At 45.9% G+C, this 23,366-nt stretch overlaps 1 protein-coding gene across 1 annotated transcript in view; it reads right to left on the minus strand.

The window, feature by feature from the left end:
* The window catches only part of TSPAN7 (tetraspanin 7), a 104,199-nt gene that overhangs the window by 13,915 nt on the left and 66,918 nt on the right, over window positions 1-23,366 (minus strand). Inside the window, exons 2-4 of the mRNA XM_075774418.1 lie at window positions 5,347-5,535; window positions 3,083-3,157; window positions 1,529-1,624 (exon numbers count right to left, since the gene is read on the minus strand). Coding sequence (XP_075630533.1) covers window positions 1,529-1,624; window positions 3,083-3,157; window positions 5,347-5,535 — 360 coding nt within the window. The remainder of the gene's footprint in view (window positions 1-1,528; window positions 1,625-3,082; window positions 3,158-5,346; window positions 5,536-23,366) is intronic.

Raw genomic sequence — 23,366 nt, forward strand, 5'->3', positions numbered from 1 at the left:
TTTGTTTCCTTTGCTTATCTATTTATGCAATTAAAAATGATCCTGGAAATTCAAGGCAGAATCTCACAATGCAGTCAAAAAAAATGACCTTAAAAACCCCAAAGCATTACATAGAATTACATGTAACACATACGGGGTCAAACTAGTACAAATTGCTAAGGTTAGGCAAGCCTCTCTAACTCACCAAAATAATTTCTAGGAAAATTCACTGAGCCATGAGTAAAAGAAGACCATATGTTCATAGCGTGTGTCTATGAAATCAGCTGTAAAAACCCTAAGTTTGGAAGGATGTCCTGCTCTAGATGCTAAGCGAGAAGACAGTCACTCAAAGATATGGAGTATGTGCTGAATTCTTTGCATGAAAAGGGTTTTTAAATGCAGTTCCTGTAAAAACAGAGCTACAAATTAAATTAACATTTTGCTACGACAGAAATACCAGACAGTTACTCAAAACTCTTTAGCTCAGCCAACTCCAAGGAATCAGAAACTCAAACTAAGGGTTAACATTACACAAACAGGCAATTTGACATCAGAATAGACTCAGTTTAGGTCAGCCCAGTAATCTGCTAACCAGGAGAAGCCACGTTAGAGGCACAGTTTCAAACATGCTGAGGGGCCCTACATAACAGTTGTAATTTCTGAAGAAGATCTAGAAGTCATCAATACAATTAGATTAAAATTTCAGCCATTCAGCAAGTTGCAATCATATGAAAAGCCAATTGGCTCGTAGAATGTATTGTGAGCTATGAGGATAGCTTCTTGCTATGGCATAGCTTCCTGTGGGAATTTAAACGTGTGTGCCATTGCTCTGTGTTGTGGTTGGCGGACTTGGCCCCTCATGGTTGACACCTGTGACTATTTTAGCCATTTGCTCGTGCCCTGTGCCTTGCCGATGGCAAGGCCACCTCCCATTGCCCTGCCACCGCTCCTTGCGGCTCAGAAAGGCTCTTCCATCTCTCCAGCACCTAATCCATCTCTCCAGCACAGCCAGAGAACAGCTTTAATTGCCCATCTCAGCAGCATATTTGTACACTTCCTTTTTCTGTGGAGAAAATACACTCCATTTTTCCCCTTAACTCAGTAGGTCTCTTCTGCAAGCCTCACATTGTACTGGTGAAGAGAACTGCTGCAGTTTATCAGCGATACAGGATGCTAGATTATAAAATCCTGCCTTATCCAGCTCAAATTTACAACATTTCATAATCCTATTGACAGATTCCCATATGAACACCTTGTTCTTAAGGGATAAAACTGGCTTCTAAACCTAATTCAAGATCTGGGACCTATAACAAGCAAGTGGGACAGGCCCTGTCTCTATTACATAGCTTGTTCATTAAAACTGAGGCATCTTGGACAAGCATATCAGCTGAAATAATACTTTTTCTTTAGATCAGTTTTGCCAGCCTCTAATTTTGCTTGCAATATACAGCTTGCAGATCGAGCCATCCACTCTTCATGTTCTGTGATCAAATCTGAATGTGTGCTTTGTCTCTATTTATTAATTTTCAATATCCAGTTTTAGACTTACACTTTCCTGTACGTTGTCCACTGCATGGCTCCGCTCATCGTTCTTGTTGTAATTCTGGATTGCTTCAGTATATGTCCTAAGGAAAGTATCCTTGATCTGTGAGGGCGAGGAAAAAACCAGCCCACGTGAGCAACGAAAAGCAGAACATCTGAAGCAGTTTTCGCAGGAAGCAAATGCATTTCCAAACCTAACAGGGCACCCAAACTAGCCCTTCCCACTTATTTTTAAGTGTATTTTCAGAACAGGCAGAACTCCTTCTTAACTGTCAGGAGTCACTCATGCCATTTCTCAATGGAAAGAAAGAAAACTACTCCAACAAACTGCTACATTTTTAAAAACATAAAATGACTTAACCTGTAAGAAAGATATCCTTTGATGCTTTTTCCCCAAACACTTTGTTCCAGCACTATGTCTGAAGGAAGTTTTGTGCTTCTCTCTGCTCATGGATGCCTGCTGGGAGCTGGAGCTTTTGCAAACTCCTTGGTGACAGAAGCCAGTGGCATCGAAAGACGACATGAATCCCCTGACCAGGCTGCAGCCTTTGTTCCCAGCACTGAAGGTATTTGGGTAAGGAACAAGAGGTTTCTCAGCTGGAGAAGGTCAGGTACATCACTGGGAAAGGCACTTTGGGTGGTAAAGGGATTGGGTAGCAAATGATTTGGGCAACCCACATGGCTATGACCTTCACAAGAGGCTGTTGCTCCCTTTTGGGAGCCTCTGATGCTGAGGCTGCTGCAGGTGAGGCCAGAAGAAATGGCAATCCTCAGTGGATGGACCGGTATTTCAGGATCAAATTAAAAACTATCCACCACTTGCAAGGGTAAACACCAGAAAAGCCTATAGCAAGGGAAATCTCATGTCAAAAGAGGAGACTAGAAAACCAGTTAATACAAATGGAAGAGACAAGGAGGGACTCTGGGGTTGTCCTGGTTCAGCACTAGTGGCATCTAGGTCCACAGACTTAAAGCCAGAGATAGACCTGATTACAGTGGATAAAGCAGAAGTACTACTACAAATCTAGTTTTTTTAAAGCTTCTTCCTGTCCCAGTTTCCCACCTCACTCTATTTCTAATCTCTCACTCTCAGGATAGAAACAAAATCCCATCCCACTCCCTTCTCCCCCTCAAAAAAGAGAAAAAGATTTACAAAACATTGAGTCTGGTCTGCTGCAGAAGTGCTCTCTGCCTTATATAAACAAGCACTTGCCTGGCTGAAGAAACTGTGTTTAAGAAAAGTATTTAATCTATTTTGCAGCCCTCAGCATATGTAAAAGAGTAAAGAAGATCTTACATGATGGACACATAAAAAATGATAGCTCCAGAGTAAATTATCAGGCAGCTGAGGCCAAGAGCTTTGGCTAAATCCTTTCATTTGGAATTGTATCAGTTTTTAAGAGCTGTGCATGTTATTGTTGCACCTCAGCCGCACCCCTGGAGATGTGCATGGAGCCGCCGAGCTCAGCAACCTACACATTCTCCACGCTCCAGAGAACTTCTCAGCAGCTCCTGCCCAGGGAGGCACTGCCATATGCAAACTCAGCACATTTCCACCTACCTCGTGGCGAAACACAAACCCTGAAATGCCAGCCACTAGCTCAGCCAGGAACACCAGGGACAAGAACATGGCATACTGAAAAGGAAGGAGGCAAGAGAAGTCAGAACATGACAGACTTTTGTCTCAGCAGAGATACAGCTCAGTTATCACATAAAATTTAACTTTCCGCTCTAGACACACTTTAAAGATGTTAATAAACCAAAGGGTTTTTGGAGGCTATACACAGGTTATTGCCTGAATATATTTTATATATATGTTTATACAACTCACAAATTACACGTATTGTCTAATTACTGGCTTTTCTGACATTTCTTAGCATTCCCATATAAATAAAAACACACTCACATGCCAGAGATAGATCCAAGTCACTCAAGTTTTGATCTTGCAATAAGGAATACAAAGAGACCCTTTATGTTTGCATGGCACTCTGCTAAAGTAAATAGGCTTCTCCAGGTGTTTTGGTTTGTGTTTATCTATCTCACTGCTAGACTGTGATTTGCTGCCCGATTCCTGCAGTTTCTCCAATGAATGAACTGAACCACCTACTTCACTGGAAACACTCTCATGGTAATACTAGACAGATGCACCAAATACTTTGCTGACCCAAGGCCTGTGTTTGGCTTTAGGAGCAGTATTTGGATCCAGAGCTAAATAAACCTGGAAAACAGAGCTTTTCAGTGTAGACACTCGCAAACTATTAAAAATACATCTAAGCAGAAATAAAGAAGGTAAAGAAAAAAATGCAAAGGGGGATGATAAAATTTTAAGTTGGGGATTAATCTTCTGGAGGGAAAATTAATTTTTTTCTCCATGTACTAAATAAGAGTTAATTGAAAAGGAAACATTTTAAATTAAATTCAGTTCTAAGAAGATTTAGTGGAAAGAGGGAAATTTATTTTTTAATGGAAGATTGTTGGTGAAGGGAGGACAACAGTGAAGGCAGAAGTAGAAAAATAATTCTCTACAAGTAATGCAGCTGTCAAATCACTGCCTGTACTCTGTTCAGGACAGAAAGAAAGTTTTGAAATATGTCTTATGTGTACAATGAAAATAAAGCCATGTGCTTGGAACAGCACACGCCATACCTTTAAAAAAGTTATATGGCTTATGGAGCAACGAGCAGAGCCCAATCTTCTATGGATTTATATCTTCATTCACCTTTATCCCTTTCCCATCTGGACTGCAGTAACTCCGACAAGCCTCTACATGTGCCCTGACAGCACATCACCAGCAAGACACAGGAGCCACGCGCCTAGGACAGCATTAGGTACCTGCCGTCTGGGCACCAGCATCGACCTGCTGACCGATCTGCAGCTACCTCTCCCCTACTGTGCCATCAGTTGAGGGAATTAAGTCTCTTTAAGACATCTTTTTTAAAAATCTGGTTCAAACTGGAGTAGAATCCTCCCACCTCCTTAGAAAATCAGCCCCAAAATATTATAGCAGGAGATGCATTGTACTATCAAGTCCTTTTCCACTATCTCAGTGCTTCACAAGTCCTATTGCACCTTTCATATGACTACACATGTAGGATTTTGCTCCTGAATATTCCTAGAAACACAGCTTATCATACAGGTTTGCTTAACCTATAGTTTGCATTTTAAAGTGGGCCGGAAAACTCAGAACAGAGAAACTTATAGGGAGAGAAGTGAAACTGGACTGAGAGATAGCTGTCGTACCTCTGCTTAGTGCACCTCGAGTCCATGCTGCTTTTGAGATGAGGACAAACATACCATACAGAGCTTTGTTTTCTGGGGCTGACTAGTTTTATTTTAGTGAATGTTAGGAGAGAAAGAAAGGCTGGTGTGCTTTTAAAAGCATTTAGAACTATTTTTTCCATAGATTTCACATCAGAGTTTTAAAACGACCCCTTTAAAATATACTTTGAATTAATTTCACATTTATGATGCTTTGGACATTTTTAAGATTGTAAATATACCTATCTATCTGGCTCACAGAAAAACAGAACGACTGTAGAATTACTCACAGAGTAATTCATCAGCAGCATTTCACCCTGCTCCCAACCACACATGGGCCTGTATGCTGTGTGGTAGCAAAATTCATTCATACTCAATCAACAACTGGTTTTGCCAAAGAATTTTTTCCCCTTCTTTGTCCAAAAGACACATGTGTTGAACATTAAGATCAATAAAATCTAGCTAAAAACCCATGATAACATCTGGTGAAGCTTGGCAGGGGGCGTGGATCCCAATACATCAACAAAACCTCTTCCCTTCTTGCTTAAGGCACTTTGGCATGCTTACCAGTTTCAGCATCCATGGGCTGCCACGACAAGTGGCAAAGCAGCCGAAAAGCCCGAAGACAATGATTGTGGTACCCGTCCCGATGAGCACGTAGGGGGCATTGGTGGAGTTCTCAGCAATGAGAGAGATGTACGTGCCAAGGGTGAGCTTGCCCCAGACCCCGACTGCGAGAAGGATAACACCTGTGATCTGCAAAGCAAGAGGAGAAAGCCTTCAGGAGCTACCAGGGAAGGCATCCAATTTCAATACACAGTGACCCTGAAGAGATTCATTGGTGCTGTTGTGCTGGCAGGAGGAAGCTTCAAGACTTTTATTAACTCCAGAGGGATGGACAGAGAAAATTAATTTCCAGCATCTGGAGATGTTATTGGAGGACAAACATCTAGGACTAACCACCGCAAAGCTGACAATTGCCAAGGGAGGATGCAGTGTACCGCCTGCAGGAACAGGCTCTCTGCTCCTACAGCACACTAAGAGAAGTGGCCAACTCTATCACTCTCACCAAAAGCCAACAATAACTGCTGCCACCTCACACCTCCGGAGTTTTGCCACAAAAACTGCCTGAACCACAAAAACCTGCTGCTTGATGTCCCGTCCTTCTTAATACCACAGGTTCAGGAACACAAGCATCCCTTGCAGTGTGTTACTCGGGCAAGTGAGCCTTCCCCAGGCTACATAGCAAGCGACCCCCCTGACTGTGCAGAAGCTTCCCCCTCGACATGGAGTGGGAGGACACTAGTGGGCCCTGGGAGCACGCAGCCTCTTGCCCGAGATGCGCAAGCAGAGGCTGCCATGCCGCAGGGCAGCTGGGGCACACAAGCTCCCAGCACCAGCAGGGACGTGGGGGAAGCCCATGGTGTTGCTGACATGGAGCAGTGGCCACAACAGGGGTGATGCCTGCACCATGTGCTGATCGTCACCCGATGCTGACACACTTGCTTCAAGACTGTACACACGTAACTCATTTCCACGGCGCGACCAAAGGTGGGACATGAAGGGCCCATGCATGCCAGCTCTGCAAACGCTTCCTGAATTCCACCAAAACTTACTAGCTCCTCCAGGTCACTGCCAAGGGGCAGGAGAAGAAAAAAAAAGTCCTGACAGTATTCTTTTGTTCACTTTCCAAGTTTTCTCTTGTGAACATCTTTATACTGCTGTGAAATCTTGAAATTCAACACTATTATAACCTGCAGTTGTTCGTGGAGGGGATCCTTGTTCACAGTTATGTTGCACCTAAAAAAATCCCAGCTGAGCTACCTTATAAGATCTTTCACGTTCTCGATGTGAATTAATTCAGGGAAAGCCTTCTCGAAGGAAAAAAGGAAAGCAGCTTTTTTGGTTTTTTTACCTAGGCTGGCTCAAAAAGGACTATGCAGGGTGCACCCCCGTCACTGCCTCCCCGCGGTGCCTTTCCACCGTCCTGCTGCTTGGCACTAGCAGTAGGCAAAGGAGCCCGTCCTCTGCTCGACCTGTGTCTGTGGCAGTGGCAGCAAGCGCTGCACTGGTGCAACACTTCTCCCTCTCCGGAGAGGGAACTACCTTCAGCAGAGCTGCTGAATAATCAGAGCCACCTAAGGAAAATACCAGGAGGAGGGAGGATACACAATAGGTGCTCTGAAGAAAGATATGGGGGGAAGGGATGCAGGGAAAAAGAAGAAACCAAAAAAAGAGAGAATAAAGAGAGAAACTGAAGGAAAGGGGACCAGGCAGACGAAAGCAAATTAACGTGTCCTCAGAGAAAGAGGAGATCCTTTCTGTATCAGTGAGAAAATAACCTCACCTGGCATTTTTGGCACTTCCCAGCTCATCCCCTTCCTCCCCCCACACCTCCCAGAGCTGTAGGGCAGACATGTCACTCTGAGCACACCGGAGTGCAGCACTGCCAGGGGAACCCATCACGTCCCACTGTCTCCCTAAGTTTCCCCTGCTCCCCCCGACCAGCCACGTCAGGCGTCGGCATTTCTGTCTCATCTTCGGGATAGGATTAACAGGGATTTCTGCTCTCCTGCCCGCGGTAGCAATGGGAATAAATCCAGCCTCTGTCCATCTTTCAGTGCAACTGCCTGAAGAGTGCTGATTCCTTGCTCTTGTACCCCACCGACTAATAGCTGAACATCAAAAACATCACCAAGTAGCTTACCTACCCACAGGCATGAAACGTCTCCACTGAGTCTGGTCCCATCCCCACACAACACTATCTTCACCCCTCTCGCTCTTCTTTCTTTTTCAGAGGGTGCAGATTAATCAGCAAAATCCGAAAGCGAGCTGTGGGGGACTCAGAAATCCGCAGAACAACTTTTGGTTTCTCGCCTCCAGTTCGACACAGGGCTGGTGTCTGTGCCTGAGCTGCTGAAAGTTTTACCACTGTCCCCAGGGAGATGTAAAAGCAGCCTTCACTGCCAAAACGAACAAGCAGCTTCACATTTGAAAGAGAACTCAAGCCTTGTAATAAAAAAGCATTTTTAGTCGGCTATTTGAAACAATTACTAAGCCTTTACTATGCATTTTAAGAGCTTGGTTTCCCCGTGCCTCAGGGGGGCCTATCCAATTTATGGTACACACAGACTTTGGAAAAAAGGAGCAAAGCCTCTCGGTGGCTCATTTCCCTTCTCTTTCATAGAAGAGCCCTGACTTACATGGGTCTAAGGAAATCCCACAGCTTGTGGGGAGGTCTAAGCCCCCAGAAAGCCTGGCACTGTGCAGAGGGGATGGGACGTTTCCACAAAGACATGCTGCAGATGCACTGTGGGTTGCAGCAGTGCCGGCTGAAATTTCACTCGTGAAGAGGAAAAACCAGAAGACTTCTCTGCAAATCTTTTCATGACCTTTATTTAACAGAGCACAAGTAGTAGTATGACTAATGCCCACCTCCACCCGAAGGCAAACCTTGTTTCCTTATTTTCACGATAAGCTTTTTATCCCTATCTCTCTGCTCCATCACACAATCAAGGGAACAATCAATGTACTGACTTCTTGTTTGGTTTGGCTTTTAGGTTTGTTTTCTTTAAAAGCAGGAGGGACAAGGGCAGACGGAAGACCAGGATAGTGCTGGCCTGAAAACCAGGCAGCAGGAATACACACTGCTCCTGCTACTCACCATCACTACGTGCATCTTCTCCCACTCTACCTCTCGCCCTAACAGGCTGTGGAAATGAGCCCTGTATGGTTGTACCTGATTAACGAAGCAATTCCTTCATTTGACTTGAAACCACCACACCAGCCTAATACTGTGTCCAGCATGCCCTGTGGGTCAGGCCCAATAGGTGATGTGGGTCCATTCACATTTGAAAGGTCTAAAAGGAAACTCAGAGGCCCTCCTGCAATGCACAGTCTCTCTGCTCCCTTCCCACTGTAATGTTTCCATTCAGACCATGATCATACAGTTCAGTGGCAAAATGGAAAATGATTACAAAATGGTGGCAGATAGATAGATGATCAACACATCTTCTGGAGACGTACAAAATATTTCAGATATCCTGGCAGGCAGAGGAGAGCAACCACAAGCCTTTTGACTTTCAGAGCTTCCCTGAGCCAAGATTCACCATCCAGAGCAGCTTTATTTGTAAATACCTGCAACAGCCAGCACACATGGAGCAACACTGCAGCAGTCCTTCTCCATCATCGGACTTCTACAGCAAAGCCTGGCCCCTCCAAGAATTAAGATTTGTCCTGGAAATGGTATGACAACTACAGCCTGTACTAAAAGGGGGGCACTACCCCACCCCCGCTCCTCAGCAGACACAGGAGAAAGGAACTGGCAGCTGTGGAGCCTGTGATGCCCCAAATGAAACTTCTGGAGTGGTACAGAAAAACAAGCATCAGCAAAAGCAAAAAATAATAAGGTTTGCTTCTAGAAAGTGACTACAGGAGAGATCCTGCCCAAATGCAAGGAGCTGTGGGAGAACCTTCAGTAGCTGCTCTCCGGAGGGCTGGGACCCCATTCCCCCCACAGCCCTGGGGGGCAGAAGGGTCAGAGTGGTTTCTCTGAGCCTCGGCCCCATTTTACACAACACCAGCTGTGACAAGCACGATGTGATGAAGGCAACCCTGGCTTTTGTCACCTCTCTCAAGCATCTCTGACTCTGTGGGTTGTTTGTTGTTGGGGTTTTTTTTTTAATGGTTTCAAGCTCAGAGTCTGAATATCCAGAGAGGCAGCCAATTGGAGGAAGGATGCATAGGGAAGGGCTGCCTGGATAGCTCAGCCATTTTCAATATTTACCAGCCATTACGTACCACACCATGTCCTTGCCCAGCAGCTAATGACGGGCCTGCCTCCATGTCGCAGTGCAAAAGCCCCCATGGAGCAACTCCCAGGCCTGGGCTGGCAGCGCCTGAGCTTGCAGCTGCGTTGGGAGGGTTTGCTCACTCACCGCGGTGGCTGGGAGCCCCAACATGGAGACCCTGCCCTCCTGAAGCAGATCTCTGACCATCCCCTGGGGCGCTGGGCCCCACAGATGATGGGGGGGCTGAGGTGAACCTGCCTACAGTGTGCTCAGCCAGAGCCAGGCAGGTGAAACCCCAAAATATCAGGTTTCAAGGCTTGTCATAAACATATCCACTGCTTTGATTAAGAAAAGAGCTCTGAATTTTTCCTTTTCTTTGTAAGAACCCCAGTTCAAACAGTAATACTGCACACCTGGATAAAAGCGGTCATAGCATGCATTCATCCCCAAACAGACGACATCATTAGAGAGAGATTTGTGCCAGGAGCCAGGGCAGGCCTGGTTGATTCGTGCTCAGGGCCAGTCCAGCTGCCATAACGAGCCTCCAGAAACCAGGACAGGTTTCGTGTCTACGAAAGGGGCTTGCAAGCTGTTTGTTAGTGCTGGTTTTTGTCAGCATTTCACACTGTTTTGATGGAAGCTCCCTTTCTGTGTGTGTTTCCAGGCCAAATCGCTTAATTTCTCCTCCTGATGTATGGTGCTCTCCTTCCAGCCTCAGAGTCCACCCAGCGAGGAAAGGTCCCAGCCATGAAAGTCCTGTGCCCTGCCTGAAGCACCCCCCTCCCTGTCCCCGACAGCACCCACAGCACCTCCTACCAGCAGCCGCCACCGAAGCAGCCCCGCCAGCGTGGGCAGCCTGGCTCTTCTCCTGCTTGCCCCTGGGTGGGAGAAGTGGCTGCCGGTCTCAGCAGACCAAAGGTTTGCAAGTCACTGATACCTGCTCCAGGCTCATGGCCTGAGACATGCCAAACTGCGGGAAGCTGAGAAAATTAAGACACCCTTTGATACACCATTGCTGCACTGACCTTTCAAGACCAGGAACCTTGAATCATTAGGTTTCCCTAAGACCCAACCCTGTTCTTTTCTGTGCTCTTTCTCCAGCCTTCAACATTATTAGAAAGCTATTTCATCCCAGATTTCATCAAAGGTAGATCGTGTCTTCCTTACAAAAATTCACTGCGGTGGAAGCCCCTAGACTCATGTTTCCTCAGCCAGGAAACCCGAGATGTAGCATTCAATAAAACGTTATTAGGCCTGCCCTCCATTTAGGTCAAACATTTTAAAGGTTAAAAAAACCCCCCAACATAAGAGACATCCAAGTGGGGCAAGGACTGTAGAGACTACACTTAGCTCAAAATGGCATTGTTTAGCACGAGCAGCTCTCACGTTTCACTGCGTCTGAACGCAGGCTCAGCAAACACACCCCAGAAACCCTCGCCCGATATGAGATGGCAGAAAATGAAGCAGGTAGGCCACCTGGTCGTTTTTTAAGAAAAACTCCACTGAAATCAAGATGTTCCTATAGAGTGTTTTAATCTAGATGAATTGGCATGTTCTGGCTTAAAAAAAAAAAAATCTGGGAAAAAAACCCCAACAACCAACCAGCTCTACCCCTGACAGCAAAATAGCGCATGGACCACCAAAGCATCTCTCCTTGCCTTGTCCTGCCTCTCCTCAAGCATGGTATCACAGCCATATCCCACCAGTTGCTGATTTTGGTCAAAGGCAGGCTTTCTAGCTCTTTTGCCTTCTTTCAGCATTAGTACAGATGTTTCCAATGCTATTTGCAGTACTGCCAGTTCTGGAGATGACTGGGTGTGGTGAAAAAGTTAACGTGCTACAGGCAGGCAGAAATATGACTGAACTGAATGTTAAGTCTAACTGCACTTGTCTAATAAACCACCTGCTTTTAAGAGACACACAGACAAAGATATGGCCAACAGCGTTAATGCAAGGGTATGTGCTGCAGCTTTACAGGAGGCAGGGAGGGTGATATTCTGGTAACACTGGGCATTGCTGAAATCAGAACTAATGCTAAATACATTTCTCAATAAAGGGCAACAGAAAAATGTCTAAGAATTACTTCTTTTAATAGTGCCAGGACAAAGATGAAACTATCAATCCCCTCCTTCTGGGTAACAGCGACAAAATATGTAAATAAGAGAAGATGATTCAGAAAATAACTTTTGAAAGTGCACTATCTTTAATCCTGTCAGAATTAGGCAGGAAAACACTATGTACTCCTTTAAACTGAATGCACGCTACAACCTAATTGAGTCTGTTGTCATCGTACTCAAAATCTCACAGAGCATTGGTAGCATGGTATAAAGGGAACTGCTGCCTTAAATTGAGATAGGAGATAGGAGACCTACCGCATCTCGCATCCACAGACATTCAAGAGGCCCAAATGCAGAGGAACTAATTTATACGCAGGGCTTCCATATGGAACATTTAAAGTTTATCATTTAGAGAGGTGAAGATAAATGTGCAGCAGTAATCACTAGTTTATTTGTCTACATAATTCATGTCCTCCTGTTCATTACAGATGTTAGCTATTTTGATTCCTAAGCTCTGGCAAAATATAACTTGGAACCCAATCCTGACAGATACAGAGCGCACCGCAATCCCTCCCGCTTCCAAAAGCAGTGGGAAGAGCTCAGTATTTCCCTGGACTGGTTCGTTAATTCACAGAACTGAGATGCAGGAGGGCAGCTTCATTAATCAGGAATGAATCATTTATAGGTATCACTTATCTATTTCATTTCATATTTGCAACCTTGCTAAATGAACGTAAAATGTGTGCAACTTAAAAGGAGATCCAAAGCGATGGCAAAGAATCAGATGCAAGGAAAATATCCATGTTGCTGATATTTTCAGCTCCTCGATTCCGATAGTTCCTTTTCCAAACACCAGCCTCCCTGCATTTAGGTGGAGGTACACCGTCTCTGCACAGCTCCACTGCAATCTTCTCCTCAAACGGGCTAGAGAAAGTCCGTACATAAAATGGATGAAACCACGGGAAGGCGGACAAGAACTAATGCAATCCATCTTGGCTGAAGCTGAAGGGTCTAGTGATAGGTTTAGCAGGCTGTGAGGAAATAAGAGAGGACCAAGGCACACAGCTAATTAGATCTACCAGACATTTCCCCAAAGGAGGGAAACTTTTCATGAAGAAAACAGTCAACCTTGACAGCATCCAGAACAAATCCTGCATTAAAAGCATGTCCAGAGCGGCTTAAAAATAACTGGCCTACCTCTGAAAATTTTATAACTTTCCCAAAATAGGCAAGGGATCACATTCAAAATGTTCTTGCTTTACAGCCTGCCAAGCAATGGAAGTGGCTGGCTTTGAATCTTCTCCTGCCTAGGCCTCTGGTAGGCAGGTGACTAAAACAAACCTAAATCTTCCTTTGAGCTTCAATGTCAGCTCTTCACAGGCAGGAGCAAAGCAATAAGAAAAGATACGATGCAATACCGTGATGCATGTAAGGCAGCAACACAGCTGAACTCTCTATTCTCACAAGTGGTGAACTTGACCAAGCTTACAAAGCCAGCTCGGGTTACCTTTTGCACAGGATTGACCTCTGCTGGAGCTAACGAGAAATGAAGATGATGTCATGAGCTGTATCTTTGGAAGAAGGCAACTCTTTCATATCCTTACCTCCCCTTTGGAAAAAAATAAAAAATGATGCCCATTGACAGAAAAAAGTAAAACACAAAACCACCACCAAAGGTGTAGTCATCAATGGTGTTGCCAAGTATTTCCACTAAAAATGAAGATGCTTTAAAAAAAAAATAAAAATCTGGTGATAGACAGAAACAAATGTTTCTGGTAAAACTTCCTTGTCTTTTTTTTCAAATCCACTATAATTATACTCTACTCAAGAAAAAGTTGCAAGCCAATTAATAACCATTTCTGGAACATTTGCAAACCGAGAGACAGTCTGTAAAGGTCACTGGGTTAGGAGAAAACACCTTCAGTGGCCATTCTGGTACATAACTGCTCTAGTGCCTTCCAGTCCCTGACTTCACTGTTTCCTAATACATCCCCCAGTACCTGACACAATAATTTTTCTGTCTCCCTGCTCTTCTAACTTGTCTGTCCCTCCTCTTCCTGCCCTTTCCTGCCAGGGTTTCCCATCTAAATAATCCCTTCCTAAGAAAATCCAGCCAAAAGGATTTAAAGAAAAAATGCCATAAGATGAACTTGTTAGATTACATTCCTCTCTGTGATCCATTGCCTGTCTCAGCTGGGTACACTGCAAAAATTTGGGCTGAGGGCTGCATCTTCCTGTTGCACATGTAGGATGTCCAGCACAATGGATCTTGTTTCATCCCTTTGCCCCAGCAATCTATGTGAGTTATGATCCCTGCTGCTCAGCATCCATCTAGTACTAGTTGCCGTCACAAAACTGATTATCCACCACAGCTCTTGCTGGTTCCATCCAAAACTGTGATTCCAATGTATTAAAACTACTGGCCTATGCACTCCCTGCAGAAACTGTCAATGTGCAAACTACCGCAGCGGGGACACTGCCTCTGCTCTCAGGTCTCCACCAGGTCAGAGCTGAGTATCTAGTGCACCCACGTCAGGAGACAGCCACCAGATTGGCCCTGAAATACAGTGGAGGAGATTTTTATTAGGCACACTGATGTCAAGCTTAACAAACGGTTCTTCCACAGCTACCTTCTGTAAGTGAACTAGTATCCTATTTCTTTTTTAAAAATATTTTTAAGGTTCAGTGCTTTTTCTTGGTGTGATGCTATCACAAGTGAATGAGTTCTAGCCATGAGCGAGCTGCCACTAGGTTAATGTCCTCAAAGGTCAAACTGCAGTGCTGGTTAAAAAAAATTATGAAAAGAAATGAAATACTGACTCTCATATAGACATCTAAGTGAATACTAAATTGTCAGAGAGAATGCAGTTGATCTGGCTACTCGCCACTGACTCCACAGACAAGAGCATGCACTTATCCCTAACTTCAACAGTGCCACTATTGACAACAAGGAGGTAGAGTTAAATGACCTCTGATAGGAAGTGAAGATTTTACATACAACCCAGCTGTTTCCCAGCACCCCCACCCATCCATACACTATCCATACACCAAGGTTAAATAACACTTTTCACACAGGCTAGGGCAGAAATGGCAACCAGGGCCGTGTCACTTATTCTGTAGGGAAAACAGGTTAAAAATCACAGAGAGGTGATTGCAACCTTCCCCTTGCAACCAGGAGAAGAGGCCAATGATCGTTTAATAATCAGCAGGGGAGAAAACATCAGAGTCATTTTGTTTGCTGTAGGATGAAGAATTGGATATGGCCCAAGAAGTCCTAAAAGCACTAACAAAGAGTGCAGGGGAGGGAGGGGAGTACACACAACACCTTGCAGCGTGTTCCTTGCTAAAACAGGAGCAAATACCTATTCTTAGAGAATTTTCCTATAAGGAAAGAATTACATGCCACTTGTAGGAAGATTCAGGAAGAATAATAAGATCTGGGACCTGATCTCCATACTAAGACCATGCACATAATGAGTGGTTATAATAAACAGTCATATTCTTATGGTGAAAACTCAGCTTTATTACACTTCGCACTTACAGAAAAATACTTGGAAATCTTAGTAAAATTAAGTTCTTCATCATGAGGCTTATGCTTATTTTTATGTAAGACACTTCATTAAGTGAGAGAAAATATTCTGCTTTACAGCTTAGTCACCAGTGGCTCTATTAATTGATGTATCTTTTAAGTTGGCTGCAGACAAAAATGTGGTCATCTCTGGATAAAAATAAAATGCAAAAATACATTTCTGCTGGGAATTTTCAGACCTAATTTCTTGAAACGTAGCTTTAAATATGCATGACTGAACGTCTAAGGAAAAAGAACTTACAGTTTGGAGACATCAAAAGCAGCATCCCACTCTGCAAGCTAAGTGCGTAATTAGGGAAAAGAGGTGCCTTCAGCACCCACAGTTAGCTTGTGGAGCACAGCTTAGAGCCCTGTGGCCATTCGCGCCTCCCGAATACTGATTCATCGCGCTTGCCGCGGCTCCTACATGTCAGTTGTGGTCACTTGTGAAGAAGTTGCACGGTGGTCCGTGGCCACGAGAACAAAAACCAGGCTGGTGGGGGACCAGACTGCTTCGGACGGAGCATGTGGGGGCACGGGTTGTTTCTGGAGAGCAGCCGGACGACTTCAGCTTCAAACTGCTCAGCAGCCAGAGCCTCTGCAGAGCTGCAGCCTACACCAGGCAGGATCAGGCACCTCAGGTGGCTGGCAGGTCACCTGTTTGTCCAAGCCATGAAGGAAGCGGGACCGGACCTCACCTCCCCTCACTCGCACCTCCTCTATTGAGCTGTGGTTAGAGACAGCAGACAGCCATAACCTCCGTTGTCATGAATCAGGCTCACGGAGCTCAGTTTTCAAGGGCCAGCAGCTGGGCAAAGGCTAAGGCACAAAGCCAGGACCAAGAATGCTGCTCGAGCTTGACATTGCACTGATGGGTGTTTCACATTCCCTGTCTCCATCCCCTTCCAGGATGTACACGATGACAGCAGAGGCCAGCCATGGAGACCTGATGCAGCAGTGAGGCAGCATCTTTGCAGCATGCACCTGGTCAACACACCCCCAGGACACGCTGCAAATGCTGCATCTGCGCTGCTGAAACCACATCTGCAGCTAAAGCTGCTCTTTCCTATGTTTTTCTTCTCAATATCCTTCTTCCTCTATCACGTACTTGCTCTGGAGAGGGACTAGTCTGGTATTTGGCTAGAGATCTAGTCTTGCTACCAAAGTCTGGATATGGCTTATCCATGAATGTCATCCAAACTCAGTGTTCAAGGAGTGTTCACCACACTGCAACTGAATTTCAGCACAGTGAAAGGCTAACAGATGGCAAAACAGAGATGGTGTTCCTGTACATGACAAAAAGAAAAGTGAACTTTCTGTCACTCGGATTAAACCTAATTAAAACCAGTCTTAATGGTTCAGGCAGGTTTTGGGATGGGAGGAGTCAATGAGAAGCAATGAAGTCACTGTCTAGATTTGAGAGCTGGCAGAGTGCACACAAAGGAATACAGCCCTAGCATCCTAGGTATGGATGAACACAGAAAGGAGAGGATCCCACCTCATCAGTCACTCCGAGTTTGTGTGTGTTTCACTAGAGAAGACTTCTGTCTAGAACTGCTGCTCTCAAAGACGACAGTGCCCACCTCTCTTGCTGCTCCTCTTGGGCAATGCAGTGACTGCTGGATGAGAACATTGCTGCAGAGCTTGAGAGTCACTGCCAGGCCTGATGTCCAGCAAACTACCATCCTAGATTACAGGAGGAGTCTCTTCCACAGGAGCCACACCCCAGGAGACCTGTGGCCCTCTACAAACTCTGCCTTTCTGCTGTTCATTGACAAGCTTCAAGAGGTGGAGCCATTTCCTGTGGTGGCCTCTCAGTCTCAGCACGGGATTTCCAGGCTCTCCCTTCTGGTCCCCAGTGACAAATGGGAACCTGCCCCTTTGAAGACTTTGATAGCCAGACAAAGCAGCCCTGTAACAGCCTGTCCTTTAAAATGAGTCGATCATTTTGTCCACTGATGACCTCAGAGCTGCTAGCACAGCTCTCCTCCGACAACAGCCTGGAGAGCAGAGCGCAGCATCGCCTGCAGCCTGGCACTGCCCTGCCACACCGCTGCTCTCGACACCTGAGCTGATGGGCTGCACGGGCAGCACTGCCCTGCCCTGCCTGCCCTGCCCTGCCCTGGCTGCCCTGCCCTGCCCTGCCCTCCCTGCCCTGCCCTGCCTGCCCTGCCCTGCCCTCCCTGCCCTGCCCTCCCTGCCCTGCCCTGCCCTGCCCTGCCCTGCCCTGCCCTGCCTGCCCTGCCCTGCCTGTGAGCAGACAGGATGGCACTGGTGGTGCAGCACTGCAAGTCAACAGCTTGTCAAGGTGGACACAGACCAACCCATACCCTTTCAGATGATTTAAACCTCCACGTTTGCTTGGCTAAACAAACCAGCACGTCCTCCTCAAAGTTATGAGTTTCCTTGCACATCTGAAATTTGTGGCCACCACGTGGCCTTTTTTTCTGTTTACTTGCTTGTTCAACAAATATTTAGGGCAGGCTAGGCTTACTTTCTTCCAGATGTCCATCTCTTTTAGAGATGTCCTTCCCTCTTTGCTGAACTTCCCTGCTTTTAAAAATGTCAAAACCTATTTTGGAGTGATTAACATGGTACTGAAAATTGCCAAGTCTTCAACAAGTATAACTTTAAACACAACACGTGTACTCTGTTCGCTATCAATGAGAAAGCACACTCCCAACCAAAGAAACAGTGGTTGTTTTGAAGGTCTAGTACTATATATAGCGCAATAGAAGGAACTAACCGATCATCAGCAAACTGATATACCCAGAGAATATTTACCTGTGGGACCTGAAAGTTTTTGGAAGCTTAAATGCAGCAGCTGTCCCTCATATTCACACTTTCAAATCCCTGCAGTAGTAATACACAAAGATGACAGAAACGTGGTTTGCACAGCATAATATAGTTTGACCTCAAACTTTAAAACAGTTCTCCAATTTTACTGAGATACAAGACTTCAAAAGATAAAAGATGTATGATAATCAAGACTAGATGTTTTGAACCAGGAATATCCCCTATTTAAATCCCTTATTGTTTCTTAAATGATCTTGTTGATTGCTTGCCTCCTAATAAATCCATGCAAAATCTAAACTGCTATAATCCCTATGTGAAGAAAGTAAAACAAGAAAATGAAACACCCTCAAGAACAGCCTCTAGAGCTATCCATGGCCATCAGGCTAGCAGTACGTTCAAAGCCCATGCTGGCACAAGAATGATCTAGACTTCAGTAGAAAGACTCTCTTGTACCTCAGGACTGACGAGGGTAGGGAAGAGACTTTGAGAGAGTCTCTGATGATGGAGTTTTGGTAGTCTCAGCAGATGAGCCAGCACAGGAATTCCTCCCTGCACATGTAACAGTCTTCAGACATGTAGCAACAAACTACAGCATCATACTACACCATCTTAAACCCAAACGAATCAACAAAACTTCTTCATCTCTCAACAGGAATAAAACAAAAACCAGAACATGTAGTGAGCGTACAGTGACCTTATGGTGCAGTTCATCCAGCTCTGGAGAGGAAGAAAATATAATGTGTGCATCTTGAGTCAAATGTACAGAAAAAAATGTATTCTTTTGCACTAGCACATGTCCTGGATGACAGCAGACACCATAAAAATTGTCAGAATAGGTACAATCAGCAAAGACTCTGCAAAACAACTCTAAACGGGAGTTCCTGTGATGCAGTTTGGGAGAGGAATTGTTGCCCCCATCTAACACACGCGCGTAGTCAGCGTGTGGAAAAAGGATTCTCCATTGCACCATCACCAGCCATGTGCGGGCAGGGCAAAGGTAGCAACCAGGCCTGTTGGGTGGACAAAAACTCTTGGGCAGATGCAGAGCAGTATCAGTCCAATTCCATCCTTAACTAGGCACTAGTCTGCTACCGTCCATGTGGCTATTATAGTTCTGTAATTATGATTTCGCTGATCTTTCACAGCTTCCTTCTGAATATAATGAGAGGCAGTAATGATATCCACAGCAGCATGAGACCCAGAGTGATTTCTCACTTTGCTGGCTGTGGGAACTGGAGGAGAAACAGAGCTATCAGACTGTTTATGTGCTGGTCTTTGTAGGATTTAGCAGTAAGAAAACTTGAAAAGAATTAAAAAGTGATTTACAAGCTCATTAGTCACTGCACACAACAGCAGTTGTGTGAAACTCTCTCTGAACCACACCATATTCAAGCGTCTATGCTCCTAATAACCTTCAGAAATAGCAGAATATGGCATTGAAATGTGCGATAACAGATATGCAATGAAATTCAATAGTACCAAATTCAAGATCATGCTGCTAGGACCAATGCCAGAAATTTCAAGCTCCTAAATTTTCAAATAATAGTGGAGGAAAAGGATTTCTCAATGCTGACCACGGTGTTTAGGAGGAACCGCTCATGGCAGACATGTAGAGAAAAAGGCAGGTACAACCCAGCGTTGCATTTCCACAGGCAAGGTGTTTCCAGACGAGGCTGCGCACAGGCTGCCGCTGCACAAGGCACCGGTGAGCCCCATTCGCAATGCTGTAACGCAATCTGCAACGGGCCTAAGTCCGGTTATCCCCATTCAAGAAAGGTGAGGTGGTACTGCAACAGGTATGAAGAAAAGCTCCCAGGATGGTGAGGCAATGGAGAGTCTCTCTAGCAGGAGGCAAGACACGTGGCTTTCAAAGCCTCGCGTGGAGTGGAATAAAGAGGGGTAAGGGGATGTGAACCTGCCTGTGAGGGGATTACACACCAAGGACGAGACAGAGCTGTTTAAGGCAAAGGACAACTGCACTGGGAGCAAAGCAGGGCACACGCTGGCCACGAGTGCATTTAGGGTGGAAATGAGAGTAATGAGGTTAGGAGCAGCCCCCTCCTCGCGGAACAGTGAGGTGAGAGGGAAGGAGGTGAAGCCGCAAACATGACCGCTGCCTGCAAAAGATGACAGCTGGGCAGCTTTCATCCCTTCACCCACGGGAAGGGACTGCTGGGCAGCGGCACAAGTGGAGAGCAGCAGGGCTCCACTAAAACCACTAATTGGTTGGAGCCTGTGAAGAGGAAGCAGGGGGCCGGGGAGGCTCGTAGCCTCCACCCGTGCAGTGCCAGGCCACCTCTGCCAAGAAGATCGTCAGCTGCAGCATTCATATCCGTTCAATCCATGCAAAAATCAGCTCGGGAGCACGTGAAATCATCTGCTAAAGGGTTTTGTTTAAAGTTTAAAAAGGATTTTATTATTGCAACTAAACCCCTAATGTACTGATCTCATTTTATGGAAAATCATCAGTTATCTACATTCTCCTAATCATACTCAGAAGGAGCTGAGAGCTGCCATTCCCACTGCTTTTTTCTAGAAATAATATGGTTCTTTCGTAATTGAAACTTCTGGTTCTTTCCTTTTCTGCTTCATGTGAGCCACGTTTTCCTCTCCAGCTCTTTCAGGCAGCATGCTGCACTGAATCCTCCAGTGGATGCAGGTCTGCTTTCGGCAGGCAGTGTACATATGGCGGCTCCCCACTATGTTGCTGTACGGCACATGTGGGCCATCATGAGAAAGCAAGCATTCTCGTTTCAGTGTACCCAAGTCAGTCCTTCAAAACCAATGATGTTCTCTATAACCATCTGTATTTGCTCTTACCTACATCTTTGGCTACTGCCCCTCATCCCAAACACAAGTAGCAACGCTGCCAAAGAAGCGAAAAAAGTAACAAAACGAGGCCAACAAGGGCCAAAGTATGGTTTGTTCCACTCTAAAATAACCCAGTTTTGTCCCAGTCAAGGTCCAGCCCTCTGGCTCTGCATCTATGCAACGGGTTTTCATGCTGCTCTGTTTTTCATTTGCGTGCGGCTGTTTTTCATGTGCTGCTCCTACTAAAGAAGCCAAAGTCAATGCCAGAAGTCACTTTTAATACTCAAATGTTTTTTTAGCGAGAGGAAGGAAATATCTGCCCCAGACCCCAACAGGAAGGCATTCCCATGGACCGTGGTGTGCAGATGCTCTGTGTGCTCTCCTGCACTGCTGCGAGATGGATTTAATAACTACAGTTGTTCTCTGAACTCTTATCTTCCTAACAGCTAAAAGAAGGAGGAAGAAATTAAAATTTGTCAGTTCCTCCAGAGCCCACACGGTAAACAGACACCATGTGCAGCCATTTCCTAACTCCTAAAAGTTTTGTGAAATGTGCAGGTGTGCCTTTTTACAATGCACAATCCTTAAAATCAGCAACTGCCTACAGATATATCAGACACACAGCCCCCTGAAACAATTCTGTGCATGTCAGTGGCCCTCTGGGCGAGACCAGCTGCCAGTGAGAGTGACCATCGAGTTTCTTCTTTGCAGGTTTATCTGGGATACAATCTCTTTATCCGCAAGCAAGTCAGACATTCAGTGAGGTGATGCTCAGCTGTGCGTGTGAAGCTATGCCATCAGAATATCCTTCTCCTCAGCAGAAAAAAAGACGACTGCTCCACAAGCCAGACTGGTAGAAAGGAGCAAGTGACAACAAGGCAGCTTTGAAGGACTGCAGAAGAGAAGCTACGGTTCCTCAGCATGCTCCTAGCATTTAGAACAAGACTGCAGTGAACTGGCCGACAACTGCTGTAGTACTACTGTACTATAGTACAGCATCTTATTAATAGAAAAATATTTCCAAGAATCAAAATTCAAAATGATTGCCCCCCCACAGCCGACACACTATAGTTTACAAATATTATTTCAAAATAGTTTGTGACCTGTAATCATTCACCAAAAGTCCCTGGATTACATTAAAAGAAACAACTGAATCGTGTTTTGCATTTCTATACATATACACATACTGTTGCTTAAATAGTTGAGATGTAGGAGTGCCTGTGTTTGTGGGTATTGCACATCTGTATGGGTCTGAAAATAAAGGCATATCCCTCTGTGGTGGGTTGACCCTGGCTGAGGGCCAGGTGCCCACCAGAGCCTCTCTATCACTCCCCTCCTTCTCTAGACAGGGGAGAAAAAGTGTAACAAAAAGCTTCTGGGTTGAGATAAGGACAGGGAGAGATCACTCACTAATTATCGTCATGAGCAAAACAGACTGAACTTAGAGAGGGAATTCATCTAATTTATTACTAAGCAAAACAGAGTAGAGGAATGAGAAATAAAATCAAACCTTAAAACACCTCCCCCCACCCCTCCCATCTTCCCGGGCTCAACTTCACTCCCGGCTTCAAACCTCCTCCCCCCTCAGCGGCACAGGGGGACGGGGAGTGGGGGTTACGGTCAGTTCATCACACGTTGTTTCTGCCACTTCTTCATCCTCAGGGGGAGGACTCCTCTCATCGATCCCCTGCTCCAGCATGGAGTCCCTCTCACGGGAGACAGTCCTTCATGAACTTCTCCAATGTGAGTCCTTCCCATGGGCTACAGTCCTTCACAAACTGCTCCAGCGTGGGTCTCTCCCATGGGGTGCAGACATTCAGGAACAGACTGCTCCAGCGTGGGTCCCCCACAGGGTCACAAGTCCTGTCAGCAAACCTGCTCTGGCGTGGGCTCCTCTCTCCACGGATCCACAGGTCCTGCCAGGAGCTTGCTCCAGTGTGGGCTTCCCATGGGGTCACAGCCTCCTTCAGGTGCCTCCACCTGCTCCAGCGTGGGGTCCTCCACAGGCTGCAGGTGGAATCTCTACACCCCCTCATCCTCCCTCCATGGGCTGCAGGTGGAATCACTACACCCCCTCATCCCCCCTCCATGGGCTGCAGGTGGAATCTCTACACCCCCTCATCCTCCCTCCATGGGCTGCAGGGGGACAGCCTGCTTCACCATGGTCTTCACCATGGGCTGCAGGGGGATCTCTGCTCCAGTGCCTGGAGCACCTCCTGCCCCTCCTTCTGCACTGACCTTGGTGTCTGCGGAGTTTCTTACATCTTCTCACTCCTCTCTCCGGCTGCAAAAGCTCTAACTGTTTTTTTCCTTCTTAAATACGTTATCACAGAGGCGCTGATGGGCTTGGCCTTGGCCAGCGGCGGGTCCATCTTGGAGCCGGCTGGCATTGGCTCTGTCAGACACAGGGGAAGCTTCTAGCAGCTTCTCACAGAAGCCACCCCTGTAGCCCCCCGTGCTACCAAAACCTTGCCACACCAACCCAACACACCCTCACATATAAGTTGTGTTTTCCTGCATGTTAGTTACTTAATGAAAATACTGACATTTCTGAGTGTATGTGTG

Source organism: Balearica regulorum, chromosome 1, assembly GCF_011004875.1.
Source record: "Balearica regulorum gibbericeps isolate bBalReg1 chromosome 1, bBalReg1.pri, whole genome shotgun sequence".
Taxonomy (NCBI): Eukaryota; Metazoa; Chordata; class Aves; order Gruiformes; family Gruidae; genus Balearica; species Balearica regulorum.